The sequence below is a fragment of the Nycticebus coucang genome, chromosome 3 (assembly GCF_027406575.1).
Source record: "Nycticebus coucang isolate mNycCou1 chromosome 3, mNycCou1.pri, whole genome shotgun sequence".
Classification (NCBI taxonomy): domain Eukaryota; kingdom Metazoa; phylum Chordata; class Mammalia; order Primates; family Lorisidae; genus Nycticebus; species Nycticebus coucang.
In genome coordinates, this window is record NC_069782.1 from 125856126 (window position 1) to 125874283 (window position 18158).

The following is an 18158-nucleotide window of genomic DNA, read 5'->3' on the forward strand; positions in this document are numbered from 1 at the left end:
CCCAGTCATAAAAAAGAATCAGTCTTTTGCAGAAACATAAATGGAATAGGAGGCCATTACTTTTTAAGTGAAACAACTCAGATACAGAAAGACAAATAACACATGTTGTCTCTTATAAGTGGAGCCCCTGGTGTGTACACAGGAACACAGAGTATGGAATGACGGATAATGGAGACTTGAAGGCTTGGGAGGTGGGAAGGAAATGGATGATCAGAAATTACTTGATGGGTGCAATGCACATTATTTGGGTTGTGGATATGCTAAAAGCCCTGACTTCACCACTACACAATATATCCATGTATCAAAATTGCACTTGTATGGGCCAGGTGCAGTGCCTCACACCTGTAATCCTAGCACTTTGGAAGGCCAAGGTGGGTGGACTGCCTGAGCTCACAGGTTCAAGACCAGCCTGAGCAAGACGAGACCCCCATCTCTAAAAATAGCCAGGCATTGTGGCGGGTACCTGTAGTCCCAGCTACTTGGGAGGCTGTGGCAAGAGAATTGCTTGAGCCCAAGAGTTTGAGGTTGCTGTGAGCTGTGATGCCATGGCACTGTACCCAGGGCAAAAGTGAGACTCTGTCTCAAAAATAAAACAAACAAAAAGTTGCACTTGTATTCCTTAAATTTGTACGAATTAAAAATAAGAAAATTCTAGAAAACACAGAACACAAGGGAAAATGTCATCTTCCTCTCCTGCAGTTCAGGAGACCTATCCTGCACCTATCCCACTCCTGGAATATGTTGCTCTTAACCAATAAATATGACGGTATCTCTTAACGTGGCGAGATCCCTGCTCATTTTGTAATATAAATTTATATTAGTTCAATGTAAGCATTTCACATGGTATATCGAAGCAGTACCCTGACCCCCATAAATGCATCAATGTACAAAGTTATAATTTAATAAAAAGTAATTTAAAAAACATTTATAGTATTAACATAAACAAGTCTCACTAGAAGGCCTGGAACCTGGATTAGTAATTTTTCTAGGCTTACTTGTCTTTACTCCAGAAGAAATCCTTACCTTCAGAAATGGCCTTCTTCACAGCTGCCACATAAGTCTCGGGCTCATCATCACAGGTAAGCTCCTGCCAGTGGGCCCAGTCTGGAAAGAAGTCCAGGAACACCTCGCTGTCCTGCACCCCACAGAGCAGCCTCACCACGCGGTGCGGAGGGTGGAAGGCTCTCTGCAGCAGGGGCAGCAAGGCCGGCTGGTAGAAGTGCTGCACCAACTCCGCAGACAGCAGCACCATGACGCAACGGGCGCTGAGGAACAGGCTCAGGTCCTGGGCTGAAAAGCAGGTGTCAGGGCCCAGCCTGTGAGTTAACATCTTCTGGCTGTGGACCTGCCGACTGGACAGGAAAAGTTCCTGGAGGTACTGGCACCATTCCTTGGCATCTGGGCTGTAGACGATAAGGATGTCACATCTTCCCAGCACCCCTGGGCAAGAATGAAGCACAGAAGTAAGTTAGCATGCCTGTTCCTTCCAGGGAGCTCCCTACAACCAGCAAAACAGACCATCCAGATCAGGGACCTGTCACCCACAAAATCTTCTTTCAGTATACCTATCTAACCCCTTTCCTCACTTATAATCTGTGTTCCAGTCATACCAGTTTCCCTGTCTTTGTCCAAACATACCATTCTGGTTTAGATTCCTGCACAAGGTATTGTTTCTGTATGGCATGCACATCCCTCCACAGCTGACAGAGTATAGGACAATAACAATATCAATAACAGTAGTACCACAAGCACTTATCTAGAGCTTACTATGTTCCATGCACTCTTCTGAACACATTGCCTAGTAATTTCATGTAATCTTCACAGCAACTTTAAAAGGCAGGTGCTACTATTAATATTAGCCCATTTTAGCCTGGGTATGATGACTCACATCTGTAATCCTAGCACTCTGGGAGGCTGAGGCAGATGGATTGTCTGAGCTCAGGAGTTCCACACCAACCTGAGCAAGAGCAAGACCTTGCCTGTAGTAAAAAACAGAAAAACTAGCTGGACATAGTGGCAGGCTCCTGCAGTTCCAGCTACTTGGGAGACTTAGGCAGAAGGATAGCTTGAACGCAAGAGTTTGAGATTGCTGTGAGCTATCCAACACAGCACTCTAGTCTGGGGCAACAGAGTGAGACTTTGTCTCAAAAAAAAAAAAAGTTTATTTTAGAGAAAACTGAGGTATGGCAAGGAAAGTAACTTACCCAATGTTCACAGTGGCAGAGTCAGAGTTTGAACTCAGTGTGGACCTCAGAACCTGGCTCTTTCCCAAGTACAATGGTGACATGCACAGGTGTGGGATCAGAGGGTCAGAGTTAGAGTCGGCTCTGCCATTGATTAGTTCTGTAACCTTGGGCAAGTTACTCAAACTCCTTGAACATCAGCTTAGACGTGATGGCTATACTTATCAGTGTTTATAAGAATTAAATTAGATATTTCATGTAAAGTGCTAAGCATAGCACTTGCATATAGAAAACCTTCAATAATTGGTAGATGGTCTTATCATCTATGCATCAGCATAAACAGTGCATTAACATACATGGTATTTGTGGTTGAATTAGTGCTTTGACCTCCACGATACTATTTTATAAGGTGTCCCTCACCACAGGAGGCCTGTAAGATAGGCTTTGTTCCTCCTCTAATACAATGGAAATGCCAGGAAGAGAGTGAAAGGGGGCTTTCAGGGATCACTTGGCCCAAACTCCTCATTTACAGATAAAAGAAGCATTTCATTTAGAACAGTCAAGGGCCTTGCTCACTTCACACTCAGTAGAGGGCAGCAGAGCCAGGGCTGAAATTCAGGTTGTTTCCTGGTTCTGGGTCCAGTCCTCTTCCCAATTCACCCGCTATCTCCCATCAGGAATTCTGTCAAGAATCTTATGAGGAATAAGTCATAATCAAATAATCCAAGTCCAAAGAAGCTTAGCTTTTACCATAACTGTTACGACAGTTTTGGGTCATCACCTCTCCATTAATCCAATACACTGCTCTTTCCTATGTAGCTGGTTTATCTTAAGAAACAAAAATGTGAAGTGTTATTACAGATGAGCGTGCATGAGCATGAACTATCAAGCAGGAAAGGGACAAGACTTTACATTTACTATAATGTTAAGGATGCAATGAGTGATGCTGAATGAGAAACAGTATGCCACCACCTCCCTCCCCGTTCACACAAATACACTAGTAAGTCCCATGCAAAAATGAGAAACAGTAGCCACCACCTTCCTCCCCATTCACACAAATACACTAGCAAGTACCATGTCAACAAATTATGCAAATAAGTGGAAAGAGACTAATCTCAGAAAAGGCTGGCTGTGTCCCATACACCAGTGATGAAGAAACCATCAGAAATGTTTTCAAGAGGGTTGACAAGTGACGGCAAAAAAGGAAAGAAGAGGATTTCGTGAAGCATACAAAGTACCCTTAAGAAGTCTACTTGGGGCCAGACGTGGCTCACATCTATAATCCTAGTGCTCTGGGAGGCCGAGGTGGGTAGATTGAGCTCAGGCGATTGAGACCAGCCTGAGCAACACTGAGACCCTGTCTCTACTAAAAACAGAAAAACTACCCTGTTTCCCTGAAAATAAGACATCCTCCGAAAATAAGACCTACTTACAGGTCTTAGCGCATCTGTAAATAAGACCTAGCGCATCTTTGGGAGCACACCTTAAAATAAGACACTGTCTTATTTTCGGGGAAACAGGGTAGTCGTGGTGGGCACCTATAGTCCCAGCTACTTGGGAGGCTGAGGCAAGAGGATCGCTTAAGCCCAGGAGTTTGAGGTTGCTGTGAGCTATGATGCCACAGCACTCTACCCAGGATGACAGGGTGGGACTCTGTCCCGAAATAAATAAATAAGTAAAAATAAAAATGAAAAAATGAAGGTCACTTGGGTCTTTGACCACTGGCTGACTTAGTAGAAAAGCAACAACTCTTGCATTGCCCTGAAGATCACATAGTCTTGAGCAATGAATCTAGTCTTATGTGAAGGACTTAGTGACCCAAAAGAAAGCCAATATTTTAAGATGACAAGCGCTGGGTCAGTAAGAGAGTGAATACTCGTTTTACCCTGAGTACTGCCCCACTGAGCCTGCTCCTCTGTTAACAGCACATGGGAATAGCACTTGCTGTTCAGTAGACTTCAGGTCATTACCAAGGAAATTTAAATAGTAATTCAGCTCTGTTGCCTGGGCCATGTGCCAGTCACTCTGCTAAGCATCTCAGGTGCATTCTCTCTTTAATCCTCAGAACAATCCTACAAAGTATATGCTATCAGTAGCCTCATTTTATAGACACAGACATTAAAACTCTTTAAAAATAAGTTGCTGCTTCCCAAGACCACACTGTTAGTGCCAGAGCAGGCATCTAACTCTGAAGGCCGTGCTGTTAATCTCTAGGATGCACCTTATTTAAAAAGTCAGAAAAATGCAGAACATATAATGGTTCAAAAACCATCCTCCAATAAAATGAACCATGGCTCCTTTGAAGAAATGACCAGTTCTAGGATATATATTTTCTGAGGTAGAAAATAGACAAGATGAGCCCAGAGTACTTTGTAGTGCCAGAAAGTAAGGAACTGCTCAAACAAAAAATGATAGGCATCTGTCAAAGGGACACAGGAGGAGTCAACTGAAAGAGTTCCCAATGGGCAAATTTGGAATAATATCAGCAACAAAATAAGTAAAACAATATTGAATTATAGGCTCAGCGCCTGTAGCTCAACTGGCTAAGGAGGCAGCCACATACACCTGAGCTGGCAGGTTCGAATCCAGCCTGGGCCCACCAAACAACAACGACAGCTGCAACCAAAAAATAGCCAGGCGTGTGGTGGGTGCCTATAGTCCCAGCTACTTGGGAAGTGGAGGCAGGAGAATCGCCTGAGCTCAGGAGTTGGAGGTTGCTGTGAGCTGTGATGCCATAGCACTCTATCCAGGGCGACAGCTTGAGGCTCTGTCTCAAAAAATATATATATTGAATTATAACCCAAGGCATAAAATTAATATCCATGAGTCCATACTGATATAAATAAATAATTGAATAAATAAATTGGGGAAGAGAGACAAATCTCCCATGCATAACAATTCCAAATAATACATGTAGATACCTCTACTCTCAAGGAGGTAAGTATAACTCCGCCTAAGTGTGCCCATGCCTTGTGAGTTCTTTCCGAAGACAGGATATAGAAAGGGAGAAAAAAAAAGTTACTTTATGGTGGAGAAACCTAGCAAATACGCCTCAGCCCAGTCATCAATATCAATAGTCAAAAATCATTTAAATTGTGTGTATCCCTGATACGACATGATAAGATTGGCATTTTACTTTTTTTTTTTTTAGACAGGATCTCACTTTGCTGCCCGGGGGGCTAGGTACCATAGTGTCATGAGCAATTAATCTAGTTACTTAGCTCACAGTAACTTCAAGTGCTGGGATCAAACAATTCTCACGCCAAGGTCTCTCAAGTAGCTGAGACTATAGTTACATGCCACAACACCAGCTAATTTTTGTATTTTTAGTAGAGATGGGGTCTCCCTATTGCTCAGGCTGATCTTCAACTCCTAAGCTCAAGGGAGCCTCCTGCCTCAGCCTCCCAAAGTCCCAGGATTATAGGCATAAGCCACTTATCTTCAATTTATCTTTAGCAATTTATCTTCAACGTATTGGGTCCAGCTAAAAATGGCATTTTACTGCTGTGGTCTTCTGGATCTTTTGGATCTCTGCCCCAAAATCCACCAACCCGGTCTAATTATTAGAAAAATATAAGACAAATTCAAAATGAGAGATAGTCTTAAAAAATAAATGACCAGCACTCCTCAAAACTGTCAAAGTTATCAAAAACAAAGAGAGTTAAAGAAAGTTACAGCCTTGAGATGCCTAAAGAGTCATGATAACTAAATGTAACCTGGTATCTGGGATGAGATCTTGGAACAGAAAAAGTGCATTGTTTAATAACTAAGGAAATCTGAACAAAGTATGGACTTTAGTCAATAATAATTTATCAATATTGGTGCATTAAAATTATAGCAAATACTACACTAATATAAAATAATACTAGGGAAAACTAGGGGTGGAATATGTGGGAACTCTCTGTACTGTCTTCAGTTTTTCTGGAAATCTAAAACTGTTCTAACATAAAACTTCATGAAAAATACAATTGAAATAAAAAGTATTTAAGAGTTTAGCCTCTTCTCTTTAAAAAACAGCTATTTAAAACATCTCCTTCATGGGGTTCTAGTGTTAAATTCAATCCTCTCTGAGCAAAAGTATTTGAGAAAGAAGTAGGTGGTGCCTCGGAAGAGTTAACATTACCACCTGTTTGATCACTAACTTCTGATGTGACTTAGACTAAGATACTAAACCTATGCAAATTTGCCTCGAAGTCAATGAGGACAGTGAAATCTATTACCTTCCTGAAGATTACTGTGCTGCCGAAACTGAAAGACGGGGAAGTTGTAAAAAAGTCCAAAGTGGAAGTTAAAATCTTTCTGTGATGTGCTGGGCAGCAAAGTAGGACTAAATGCTTTGTCAGCAATGCTCCCTCGTCGGGGGAAACCCCTCTCTTCAGTAATAATTCCTTTAACTGTAAGTCATTTTCCCCATGTCCTGAATTACTTCTCTCTTTCTCGTTTTGTTTATTTGTTAAGAGGAAGTAAATACATGAACCAACAAGGAGTCCATAAACCCTAGACAAAAATGAGGAAAGGTCTTTGTCCTTGTAAAACTTAAAAGAAAGGGTTTAGCTATAGCAGGAGAAAAGAAGGGTATGCGTTAAGGAAGGGGCTGGCTGGTGGCAGCAGAGCGACGCAGCAGGGGTAAGCAGGGCAGCGGCCGATGGACAGCCACCTTTGGACAATTCAGAACCCACTGGAGAAGAGTAGAGGGGAATCGCCAGGAGCTACTCAAACTACCCAGATCATTTCTTCTCTATAGAGGACTCTGGCACCCCATTCATCTGTCCTGGAGCCCCACGTTTGAAGCTGAACGCCATATCTGAAAAGGGATGTGAGCTAGGGAAGATGATCAGGATAGGGAGAGATCTAACAAGGAACCACATGAGGACTTTCCTCTCCTCAAATGTGTTCAAATTTAGGGATTAGCAAGGATATTGAAAGACCTCAAGAACTGGATGGAAATTAAGATCACAAAAATGTAAAACATCCCTGCAAGCCTCTTGGTTCTGAATCCAGGAATGGCAGAAGAATCTGAAGATAAGAGAACCCTTGGGGAGAGGTGACAGGAAAAGGTATGAGAGCTACCTTCAAAGAGTTGGAGGCTAACACAAGGGGACAGAGTTCTAGTCTTTGCCTAGCCACATACCCGGCCACTTGGGAAAGTCATTTCTGGCCTCTCTCTCTCCCCTCTCACATGTAAATACATAAGATACCATCAGGGGCCTAAAGAATATTACGGATAGGCTGAATTCATTTCATTTTACCTTAATCCAAGGTTCTTTTTTTTTTTTTTTTTGCAGTTTTTGGCCGGGGCTGGGTTTGAACCCACCACCTCCGGCATATGGGGCTGGTGCCCTACCCCTTTGAGCCACAGGCGCCGCCCAATCCAAGGTTCTTTTAAGGGTGGAGAGCCTCCTAGATTTCAATAAGCAAACAAATCTTTCAGAAAATAAAAGACTATTGGTTACCCTTAAGTAGAAGGGAATTTAAGAAGACCTGAGGCATAGGCCATAATAAGGAATTAAGTACCTACATTAATTCCTTTGGATTAATTGGATGAATTTTGAAAATATTAAATGGCATGAAAGAAGCCTGTCACCAAAGACCATACACTATGTGATCCCATTCGTATGGAAAGTCCAGAGTAGGGAAATCTACAGGGACAAAGCAGCTCTTAGGACTGAGGCGGAGAGAAGAGTTAAAAAGGGTAATAACTAAAATTTATGGAGCGCCTTTTAGAGGGGATGAAAATGTTCTAAAATTGACTGTGATGATGGTTGCACATTTCTGTGAAGATACTAAAAAACCACTGACAGTGCACTTTAAATGGATGAACTGTATGACATGTGAATTATATCACAATAAAGCTCTTTAAAAGAGAAGAAGACCACACAGAGGGGTATCCTGGATGACTCCAGAGCCCACAGCATCTTGTCCAGAGGCATTGCTCTCACCATTGTGACCTGCTCCCAAGGGCCCCTGTACCTCCAGACCTCAGGGAGCCCCCAGGGACTACAGAGGCCCAACTCCCATTTGTAGCACCTGGAGAAGTGTCCCACCACAGAGAATGCTGCCAGCAAGATGTTTAGCAGTTCTAACCACTGCAGACATCTGTAGAAGCCACTGCAGAGCCCATAACTAGCCCCAGGTTCAGCATGGGCTAGGGTCCCCATCTGAGCTGGGGCTTGCCCTCTTACCGCTTCGGCCTGCCCCCTGGGGAGATGCACACGGGACACTGGATGAGAGGAAGAGAGTAACCATTTCCCCGGCCTCCTCTGCCCAAAGGCCCTCCCTGTTTGCTGCATCCTGGCCTTAGCAGCCCAAGGCCTGTTCCCAACCATGGAAGGAGGTGGGAGCTTCAATGGTTCATTCTCCGATCTCCTATTCCTCTCCCCTGTCACCCACCTCCCCTCACCACCCTGGCCTGCTCCCCATGCATTAAACACCCCATATATACACCTATTGGCACAGCACCCTTCCTCACAAGACTCCTCCCACTCCTAAAGGTCTTGGCTCAAATGTCCCTTTCTCCATGAGGCCTAACCTGAAAACCTCATTTAAAATTCTAACCCCAACCTCCCTTACCCCTCTTTATAATTTGTCTGTAGTGCACATCAGGCCACTGACTCCTCTTATTAAATGCATTGTTTGTCTTCACTCTGTGGTAAGTGACATGGGGGTGGGGTTTTGTCTGTTTTGTTTACTGAAGGTACACCCAACACCTGGAACAGGGACCTAGAAACAGTAAGCATAGCAATCAATATTTGTCAAATGCCTGAATTCCCCCTAAATAACTTTGGCTTTCAGACACAATGTGTGAACCATAAACCTTCTATTATCAAGGACTCCTTATTCACAATACAACTTCCTCTAGCCTCCAGAGCCCAGCTGGAGAGCCATCAGCTGAGGTTAACTATCTTCCCAGCCCCTCGAAATAAGTCTGTATGAACAAATCTAATAGAACCATCACCACTGGCCTTTTCTGCTTTTTCTTCCAAAGCACCATTATAAGGCTAGACCTCAAAGGATCTGGGGAGAGCTGGTTCTTCAGTCTAGAATTTGCTCACCTCCTCCAAAAGCATTGCTTTCTCCTGGCCAACTAGATTTTCATTTTCAGAAGGCATCTGCAATCTGTTTACACAGCTATCTCTACTAAAACATCATAAAGTAGGCTGGGAAAATACAAGCAAACCCTTTTGCAAACATGGTCTCTCTCTCTCTTCTCATCTAGTAATTCCCTGCTTGCTTACTGCTTTCCTTTCCAGAACTATAAACTCCTCAAGAGTAGAGACTAGGTATTATGTCCTGATCACCACTGAGAACGTATTAGGTGCACAGTGTCCACTGGAGAGCACAATAAGGGCTCATTTGTTGTCCTTAAATATTAGCGTTGGTATGCCGTTGTCTGGATCTCGGTGGGTGAGTGACTTGCCAAGTGTATACACCCATGAACCAGTAGGAAACCCAAGACCAGCCAGAAAAGATTCCTGGCATCCTTTCATCGGTAGGTTTATCCAGTGACCACAGACTCTCCCCATCCCCCAAAGTTCTGCAAATGACATAGGAAAAGTAAAACTAAAGGAAAAGTGCTCCTGGATTCCTAGCAAAATTCCAGATGCAAAACAAAGCTCAGGGTAAGTGCAGGAAGTGGGTTTGGGCGGCTGGACCGGCGGCCACCTGCGATCTCCCCGCACCACCCAGGGCTGCCTGAGCGCCCCCTATGGGTGTATCGAGGCCCTACGTCGGAGAAGCGTTTGTCCGGCGTAATTAAGTCCGCGAGCGGCTTCCCAGAGTCTGAGGAGCCCGGGAAGCGACCCACAGATGCTCCGACTGCCAGAGACTGAGAAAAGGAGACTTAAAAGACGCGGACGCCGGAAAGTCAGGCAGGGGCTGAAGAGAGCCGCGCCACAGGCTGGGAAGAGGACCGCGCGAAAGTTAGGTAGGAAGTTCGCAACAGAGAACAGAGTAAAGAACGGAAAGAACACCAGGTCCCTGCATGAAGCTGCAGATAGAAGTGAGAGGGAGCCCCCACGAGGGGTGCGGGTGTGCGCGAGAGACTGGCACCGGGACAAGCGGCGCGAGCGAGGGGCTGCGCGGAGGGCCCGGCGCCCGCCTACCCACCTGAGGCTGCCATCCCGCGGGCGCAGCTCACATCCCCGGCTCGCGGCGCGCCCGTGCCGGTGCCCGGAGCCCGGCGGCGTCTCTGGGCGCAGGGCTGGAGGGGCGCCGGGCTCCACCCGGGGCCAGCAGCGCTGTGGCGCTTCCTCCGGACGAGCAGGCAAGACTTGCCGCGAGGGCGTGTCCACAGGGACCGCCCCGCCTGCGAGGCTCGGCCCGGGGCACCTGCACTCGGCCGTTGGGGAGGGGAAGTGAGAACCCCACGCGGGCCGGGACCCTGGCCAGCTCTTCCACCCTACCCCACCCCCGGGCACGGCGCCCTCCTCGAGAGGGCAGAGAGGGGGTAGGGGGCTTCGCACCACATTAGCCCTCATCGCCACCAAGGGCACTCCGAGGTGATGTTGGGATGAGAGGTAGGGAGAGCGTTGGGCTGCCAGGCCTCTGGGACAAGAGTACCAGCTGTTTAAAACACCTCCTCACCCCCTGGGGTTTCGTCCCTAAGCCGTGCAGCCCCAGCAGGAAGCGGGTGGGGGCAGGAAGGGGAAGAGGAGGAAGGCTGGGCAGCGGCCCTCAGTGCTGGGCATGTTGCCCCTGAGTACCCTCCTGTGATCTTTCCGCAATTCCTTGGACCTGGTCTCCTGCCGGCACAGGAACGTCAGTTCTCATCTCATCTATTGGATGTATAATGTGATGGTTAGCGCTGCCAGCTATTATGTTGCTCTTGGCTGGTCCGGGTGTTCACCGCCTTACACCGGGCACTGAATTGCATCCTCACAACCACCCTTTGAGGTGGAATCTATCATTTTCTTTATGTTAGAGCTGAAGAAACAAACCAAATACCTTGCTCAAACTTCCACTGAGAGAAAATGCTCCTCTTCTTGGAGGTTCCATACCAGGCCTGCCTGGCACGAGAGACAGAGCTCTTCCTTAACCCTCACACTCCCCTGCCCCTCTTGTCCTTCTCCCTTTGCTGCTGCTGTATGAATCTGCACAGCACATGCCCTTCCAGTCAACTGCCCGCACCCCAGGGAACAAGAGACGAAGGCAAGTTAGGGCTCCAGTCTATGTGGAAATAAACGGAATGGACTTAAGAATGAGATAACAAGATGTGTTAGTGTTTACTGTTGCCTTAATAAATTACTACAAATTTAGTGTCTTAAAACAATACCAACTTACAATTTTACATTTCTGTAGTTCAGAAGTGTAGCATGATTCTCAGTAGGCTAAAATCAAGGTGTCAGCAGGGTTGGGTTCCTTTCTGCAAATAGAGAATCTGTTTCCTTTGCTTTTTGAGGTTCTAGAAGTCACCCACATTCCTTGGCTCATTCCACCATCTTCAAAGCCAGCAACATAACTTCTCTTTCTCTCTCTTATGCTGAAGCTACACAAACAGAGGCAGTGAAGCTACACAAAGAGCAAGAGCCTGGCCTCAAAGACAGAACCCTGGGGAAGTGCTGTGCTTCTGGCCCACAAGCAAAAGGGTCTGCAAAGGAGACTAGAGTTACCAGAGAAGCAGGACCAAGTAACAGAGGACTCGAAAGGACAGTTCTGAAGAGAAGTTTGTTATTGGATCACCATGAGGGTCTGGAAAAATGAAATCTTACATAAAAACAACAGGACACTGGGGTCAACAGTAACATCCAGGAAATCAGCCTGAAACATAGACTGCTAGAAGAGGGGGAGAGTGTAGTGAGGAATGCAGCTGGAAGCAGGGGACAGAGGTCTGGACTCAAAGCCTGGGGCCCAAATTCTTATCTCAGCCCTGCACTCAAATTCCTCTCTTGCCTTGGGCAAGCCAGAACTCTAAAGCCTTCTGTTTCAGTGTGTACACTGCTGTGTACAGTGAGGGTGTTCCAACTCAGACAGTGGTAGGGCTCTGTGAAATGCCCTATTTGGAGAACCATGCTTAAACCCTGGTCTTCCAGGCTCTATCCTCTCCCTGGTGTCTGCATTCCTTGCTGGAGTCATTTCTCCTGAATGTGCATCCATTCATTTGAGGTCAACTTCCCAGATGCCCCCACTGTTCAAATCCACAGTCTTCCTTTGCAGCTCCAGATGTTAGAGAGGGAAAGCCCTTTCCTCCCTCTTAACAGAGAGGATTTGGACAACTCTTAACCTAAAAGATTCTTCTACACTTGTTAAATTGATAGAGGGCTTCTGCCAGTTTCAGACAGGGTCATGGTGCTGGGTCAGCTGTCCAAACTCTGCTCCCACTGCTGCACAGCACTGACCTCTGGAATACGGCCAAGGAGAGGACTCAGAGGCCAAAAATCCTGTGCTAAGAGGACATCACTAGTGTCTGACACTGGTGATTCCACCTGGTTTCTTTGTATAGCAAGTGGGGAAGGAGGTGGGGGGGAGTAGTGACTGTTAGGTTTTGTACCTCCATGTGATGGGTTTTGCAGAATGGGGGGATGGAAGCAGCTGCACCTTTGCAGAGCCCTGCTTGGCCCCAGTACACTGGGCAGGCTCTGTGATCAGTCCCTGCAGCACTGGAAGCCAGGCGAATGGCGTTAAGGAAGGATGGAAAGCCAGATTTGGCTGCTGCCCCGGAGTCCTGTTTCGCATGGTAAACAGGAGGGGACAGAGAGGTGAGCATGCGTCATCTAAGGCACACAAGGACAGGCAGAGGGGAAGAAAACCTTGTTTCTCACATTGTAAAGATGTGATTTCACAACAGGACAAGATCTTTTTCCTGATTATCAAAGCCTCACTTGCTGAACAAAGGTAAAGGTAGAGGAGCTTGCCATACCTACAGGATGCTCTTAATTCATCTTAATTCTCCTAGCTAGCCTTTGAAGATGGTTCTAATAGCATAGCCACTTTACAGATAAAGAAGTTCAATAACTTTTGCCCAAGGGCACACGGTTAGTAACTGCAACACTGAGTTCTGAACCCAGACAGTCTGACTCCAGAGTCCATGCTTCTGCCCACTAGATTAGGTGGTAAATGCCTAAAGCAGGCCCTGCTGTGACCCAAAGGGCCCCACAACTCACCCTGTGTTGGCATCACCTCCCATTGCAGGTGGCATGGGAATAGTTGTCTGTCATCTGTGAGTTCCCCTAGCACTGCCAAGGTTACCTTATTCTCTTGAGCCATCAACATCTGGAAAGAGCCCTCCCTTTGAAATCCCTTAGTATCCCGTACTCCCTGCCCTCCTCACTGCCAGGGTCCCACAAGACCATCAGCTCCTTGATGGTCTCTCTCATCACCACCCACAACTGAGTCCAGCAAAAAGTAAGTGTTTAACAGAATTAATTGTTTTTAAATCATCAAGTTTAACCTGCTTATTTTACAGATGAAGATACTGACATGCAGGTTAAGGGACCTGCCTATGGTCCACAACTTTCATTTGAAGAGCTTGTTCTTTGCTTTGTTCAGGAGACCAAGGAGACTCAGGAATGTTTGTATGGATAGGGCAGAATATATAAAGACTGGACCCTGTGGGACAGGCAGGTGAGACATCATATGTGGGGGCAGGGGAAAGGAGTTCCCCAGTATAAGAACTTTAATAAACCAAGGCAAAACCAGGCACTCATTATAAATCCTGTTTATAAACACCTGGCTTTATAAAGATTGCTGCCCTTCTTATCCGTATGAGATAGTTTTGTATCTGCCAGTAAGGCAGCTCATCTAAACCCAATGCAGGTAATTTGGGGACATTTGTAGCTTTTCAAGAACAAGTAGTTTTGTAAATAAAAATCTAGAAGAAGCCTAGCCCTCTTGAAAGAGTACAACCTCCTTCCCTGCTTACCAAAACAGCCACTCCCCACAAAGGCTGTGCCGTAGCCCAAGGCCCCTTCATTGGGACACTTTGGACAATGGCAGTGCCTGTTTCCAGACCCCGGTGTCTGGAGAAACAGAACCCTGGACACCTGCTATATGACTCCAGTAAGATAATCTGTCTGACTCATTGTCACTTGGTTAGTAAATGTCAAAGCTAGATTTTTATTCAAATCCATTCATTACACAAGAGCTGCCTCCTGTGCCAGGCATGATTTAGAAGCCATGCTAGCTATAAGGCCATGATCCTCAACCCCAAAAGTTACCTTAGTAACAAGAAAAAGGAGTGTCACGGAGATTACTGGCTGCCCACCCAATATTCATTCTCCCTTGTTTGTTTATTTTTTTTTCCGTTTTAATGTACCATTTGATTTTCACTCCCTTGTTTCTTAATAGCACACTTTCAATTTTTATTAGGGGACAGCAATGTGCCCCACTGACAGAGTCCATTCCCCAGCCTCTTTTGTAACTCAGGGGAAGCTGATAAAATGTAAATGGAAGTCACTGGCTGGGATTTCTAGGAAAGTTCTTTACAAAGAGGCTGAACTCTAATTGACAGATGCCCTTTTTGCCTTGCCCTGTTTCTCTTAGTTCTTGCCTGGAATGTGAATGGAATGGACGAATCATCCAACAGCACTCTTAGATCATGAGGTGACCATGTGGGTAGAAGCCATACACTGAGGATGGCAGTGCAGAAATCTCGGCAGAGCTCCACTCCCTGCTGACAAAGGATCCCAGTCAAGCTCCAGGTTTTTCACCTCTGACTTCTTTTACATGAGAGATAAATAAATACATCTCTGTCTTGTTTGAGCCACAATGATTTGAGTGTTCTGCTGTATGTAGTCAAACCAAATTCTTTACTGATAAAAGAATGGAAGCTAACATTTATTGAGTACTGACTATAACTGTGAACTTTCTAACGCTATCTCGGTTAATTCTCACAGCAGTTCTGCATCACAGTATTATAATAATCTCCGTGGGTGAAGAAACTGAGCATCAGTGATGTTAGATCATGTTTCCAGGGTCATTCAGCAGGCAGCAGAATTGGGATTCAAACCCAGGTCAGTCTCAGTCCAGAGTCCAGGATCTTGCCCTAGTACAATGATATAATGGATGCCTTGCAGACAAGTGATTTGAAAGTACTTCCTGAGGACATGTGGGTGCTCTCAAGTGGAGGCCACCCGTGAATCCTTGGCACTTCAAGTAATCTACAGCTGGTGGTGGCTTCATTCGTGCGTGAAAGCATATCTTGCACGTTTTCTACTTCTGCCTTTTGTGGTAGTGAAGCAGAAAGTCTAGGCAGCTGTGATAAAAAATGTTAGGACTTGACCTCATAGACTTTTAGAGTGCTAGAGTTGGGAAAGACCCTAAGAGGTCATTATTGGACACCCATGAAAACCTAGGCAAAAATGACCTTTCTAATATACTTTGAGAGGTCCTGATTTCTAGTGTGATGCTTTTTTGCTTTATCCAGCCACTTATTTTTTTCCTACTAGTAAATTTTCTTAAAAGACTATAGGAAATTTCTTCTTGATCTGATGCTTTAACTTTTCAGTTCTTTTCCATAAATCTGCCACAAACACTAGAGGGTCAACCCAAACTTGAATCCCTGAGCTAAACCTCACTTGGTCATTGTGTAGCATTCTTTTGAAATATTGCGAATTTGCTAAGATTTTGTTAAGGATTTTTGCTTCTATGTTCATGAAAGATATTGGTTTGTGATTTTCATTTTTTCTTTTGCAATTTTTGGCCGTAGATGGGTTTGAACCCGCCACCTATGGGGCATATGAGGCCAGTGCCCTACTCCTTTGAGCCACAGGCGCCACCCAGTGTGATTTTCATTTTTTATAATGTCTTTTGTCAGTTTTTGCTATTAGGGTTAATCTGGCCTCATAAAATGAGTTTGGAAGCATACCTGCTCCTCTCTTTTTGGTAGAGAAAGATCTGTGTTATTTCTTTCCTAAATGTTTGATAGAATTAACCAATAAAACTATCCAGGCCTAAATTTTTCTTTGTGAGGTTTTGCTAGCAATTTCAATTTCCTTCATAGATACAAGGCTATTTGGATTTAACATTTTATCTCCTACCGGTATTAGTAAATTGTACTTTTTAAGAAATTCATTCCTCTGTTCTTTAAGATTTATTGACATGAAGTCATTCACAATATTTCTTTTTTATCTGTCTGATGTCTGTAGGATTTGTAATGATAGCCCCTCTTACTTCCAACATTGATAATTTGTGTTCTCGGTCTCTCCTTGTGTGTGTGTGTGTGTGTGTCTGCTTCTATGAGTTGAAATAGATATTTATCACCTTCGTTGATCTTTTCAAATAACAAGATTTCGGTCTTGTTAATTTTTCTTTTTTCTTTCTTTTACTATTAACCTCAGCCAACAGAGTGTGGTTTTGTTAATTTTTCTTTAGTTTGTGTTCTACTTCACTGATTTCTACTCTTGTCTTTGTTATTTCCTTCCTTTTACTTACTTTGGGTTCACTTTGTTCTTATCTAGCTTCCTAAGGTTGAACCTTTGGCCATTGATTTTGTTCTTTTCATCTTTTCTAACAGAAACATTTAAAGCTATAAATTTTTCCAATTCAGTGTTTTTCCTGCATCTTCCAAATTTTGATATATTATGTTTTCATTGTAATTTAGTTCAACATATTTTCTAGTGTCCCCTATGATTTCTTTTGTGTGTGTGGGGGGTGTTTGTTTTATTTCAGACTATTAAGTGGGTACAAATGTTTTTGGTTACATGGCTCGCTTTTGTAATCCTTGGGTCACAACTATAAGTATGCCTGTGGCCCAAATAGTGTTTTTGCTCCTCCCCTGTGCTTGATTTCCATTAGGTTTTATACCCTGTGATTTTTTTTATTTGAGCCATGGGTTAATTAAAAGTAAGTTAATCTTCAAACATCTGAATTCTTAAAAGACATGGTATTGTTATTAATTTCTAATTTAATTTCCTTATGATTAAAAACAGACCTATGATTTTAACTTTTAAAATTTATTGGTATTTGTTTTATGGCCCCACTGATGATCTGTCTTGATAAATGTGCATTTGAAAATAACAAGTATTTGTAGTTGTTTGGAATAATGTCAATGAAATAAAGATAGCCTGGTAATATTGGATTTTACCCTGGGCATTGTAAATGACACTTGTAGAGACTCAGGATTCTACTATGCCTCTGAAATATTTTTTTAACCAATTACTTTGGCTGGACTGAAACTCCAAATTCTGTCTTCTCCACTGCGGTGGGAAACAGTAGGACTCTCTAGTTCTTTCAGGGTTTAATGAGCTTCTCGGAGTCTGGCCTGCACAGCTTTAGTATAGAGGTTAGTTAGCTTGCAAGTCAGGTTAAAAAAAAGAAAAGAAGAAGTCGGCCAAAGGTTTGGACAGAGTTTATGCTCAGAGTTTGGAGCACTCCTCTCTTCCTCCCTCCTTTCTGATGCTATATTTTGTTCTTTTTGACAAAGACCCTCCCTTTGTCCCCCTACGTAGAGTGCTATGGAGTCATAGCTCACAGCAAACTCAAACTCTTGGGCTTAAGCGATTCTCTTGCCTCAGCCTCCCAAGTAGCTGGGACTACAGGCGCCTGCCAGAACACCTGACTATTTTTAGAGACAGGGTCTCCCTCTGGGTCAGGCTGATCTTGAACTCCTGAGTTCAGGAGATCTACCTGCCTCGGCCTCCTAGAGTGCTGGGATTACAGGTGTCAGCAAACTCGGCTGGCCTATCTTTTTGTTCCTTAAGACAGGCTGTGTCTCATCTGTCTGAATTTTAACTCCTGCACAGAGCATGGACAGAGGCCGGCCCTGTGGCAAAACAACTGTAAATCTGAGAAACCCTGTGCTGTCCCTGTCTTCTAAGCCTTGACTCTCCTCCAGTGCCTTTACTTTTTGTTGTCATTTTGGGTTTTTTTGCCCAGAGTCTATGGTGCTTCCTATAGGAGGGTTGTTCCAAGGACCTATCCCTCTATTGAAAGCTAGAACCCCTAGGGTCTGGATCCCAAAAAAGAGGTAGACCAGCTGAGCCATGCCCAAGGTGCCACACTATAAGGAATATGAAAACATCACAAAAATAAATCAGAAAT

General features: G+C 44.5%; 1 protein-coding gene across 4 annotated transcripts in view; it reads right to left on the bottom strand.

The window, feature by feature from the left end:
* PIK3AP1 (phosphoinositide-3-kinase adaptor protein 1) overlaps nt 1–10432 on the bottom strand; it is a 118541-nt gene extending 108109 nt beyond the window's left edge. For 2 of the 4 annotated variants that reach the window (XM_053583669.1, XM_053583667.1), the window contains exons 1-2: nt 10290–10432; nt 1024–1440 (exon numbers count right to left, since the gene is read on the bottom strand). In XM_053583669.1, the coding sequence (XP_053439644.1) occupies nt 1024–1440; nt 10290–10302 (430 nt within the window). In that variant the 5' untranslated portion in view covers nt 10303–10432. Of the gene's footprint in view, nt 1–1023; nt 1441–1888; nt 1980–2759; nt 2858–10289 lie in introns of those variants that run through there. The other 2 variants (XM_053583670.1, XM_053583671.1) reach the window with 2 other exon arrangements.
* Nucleotides 10433–18158: the final 7726 nt, after the last annotated feature.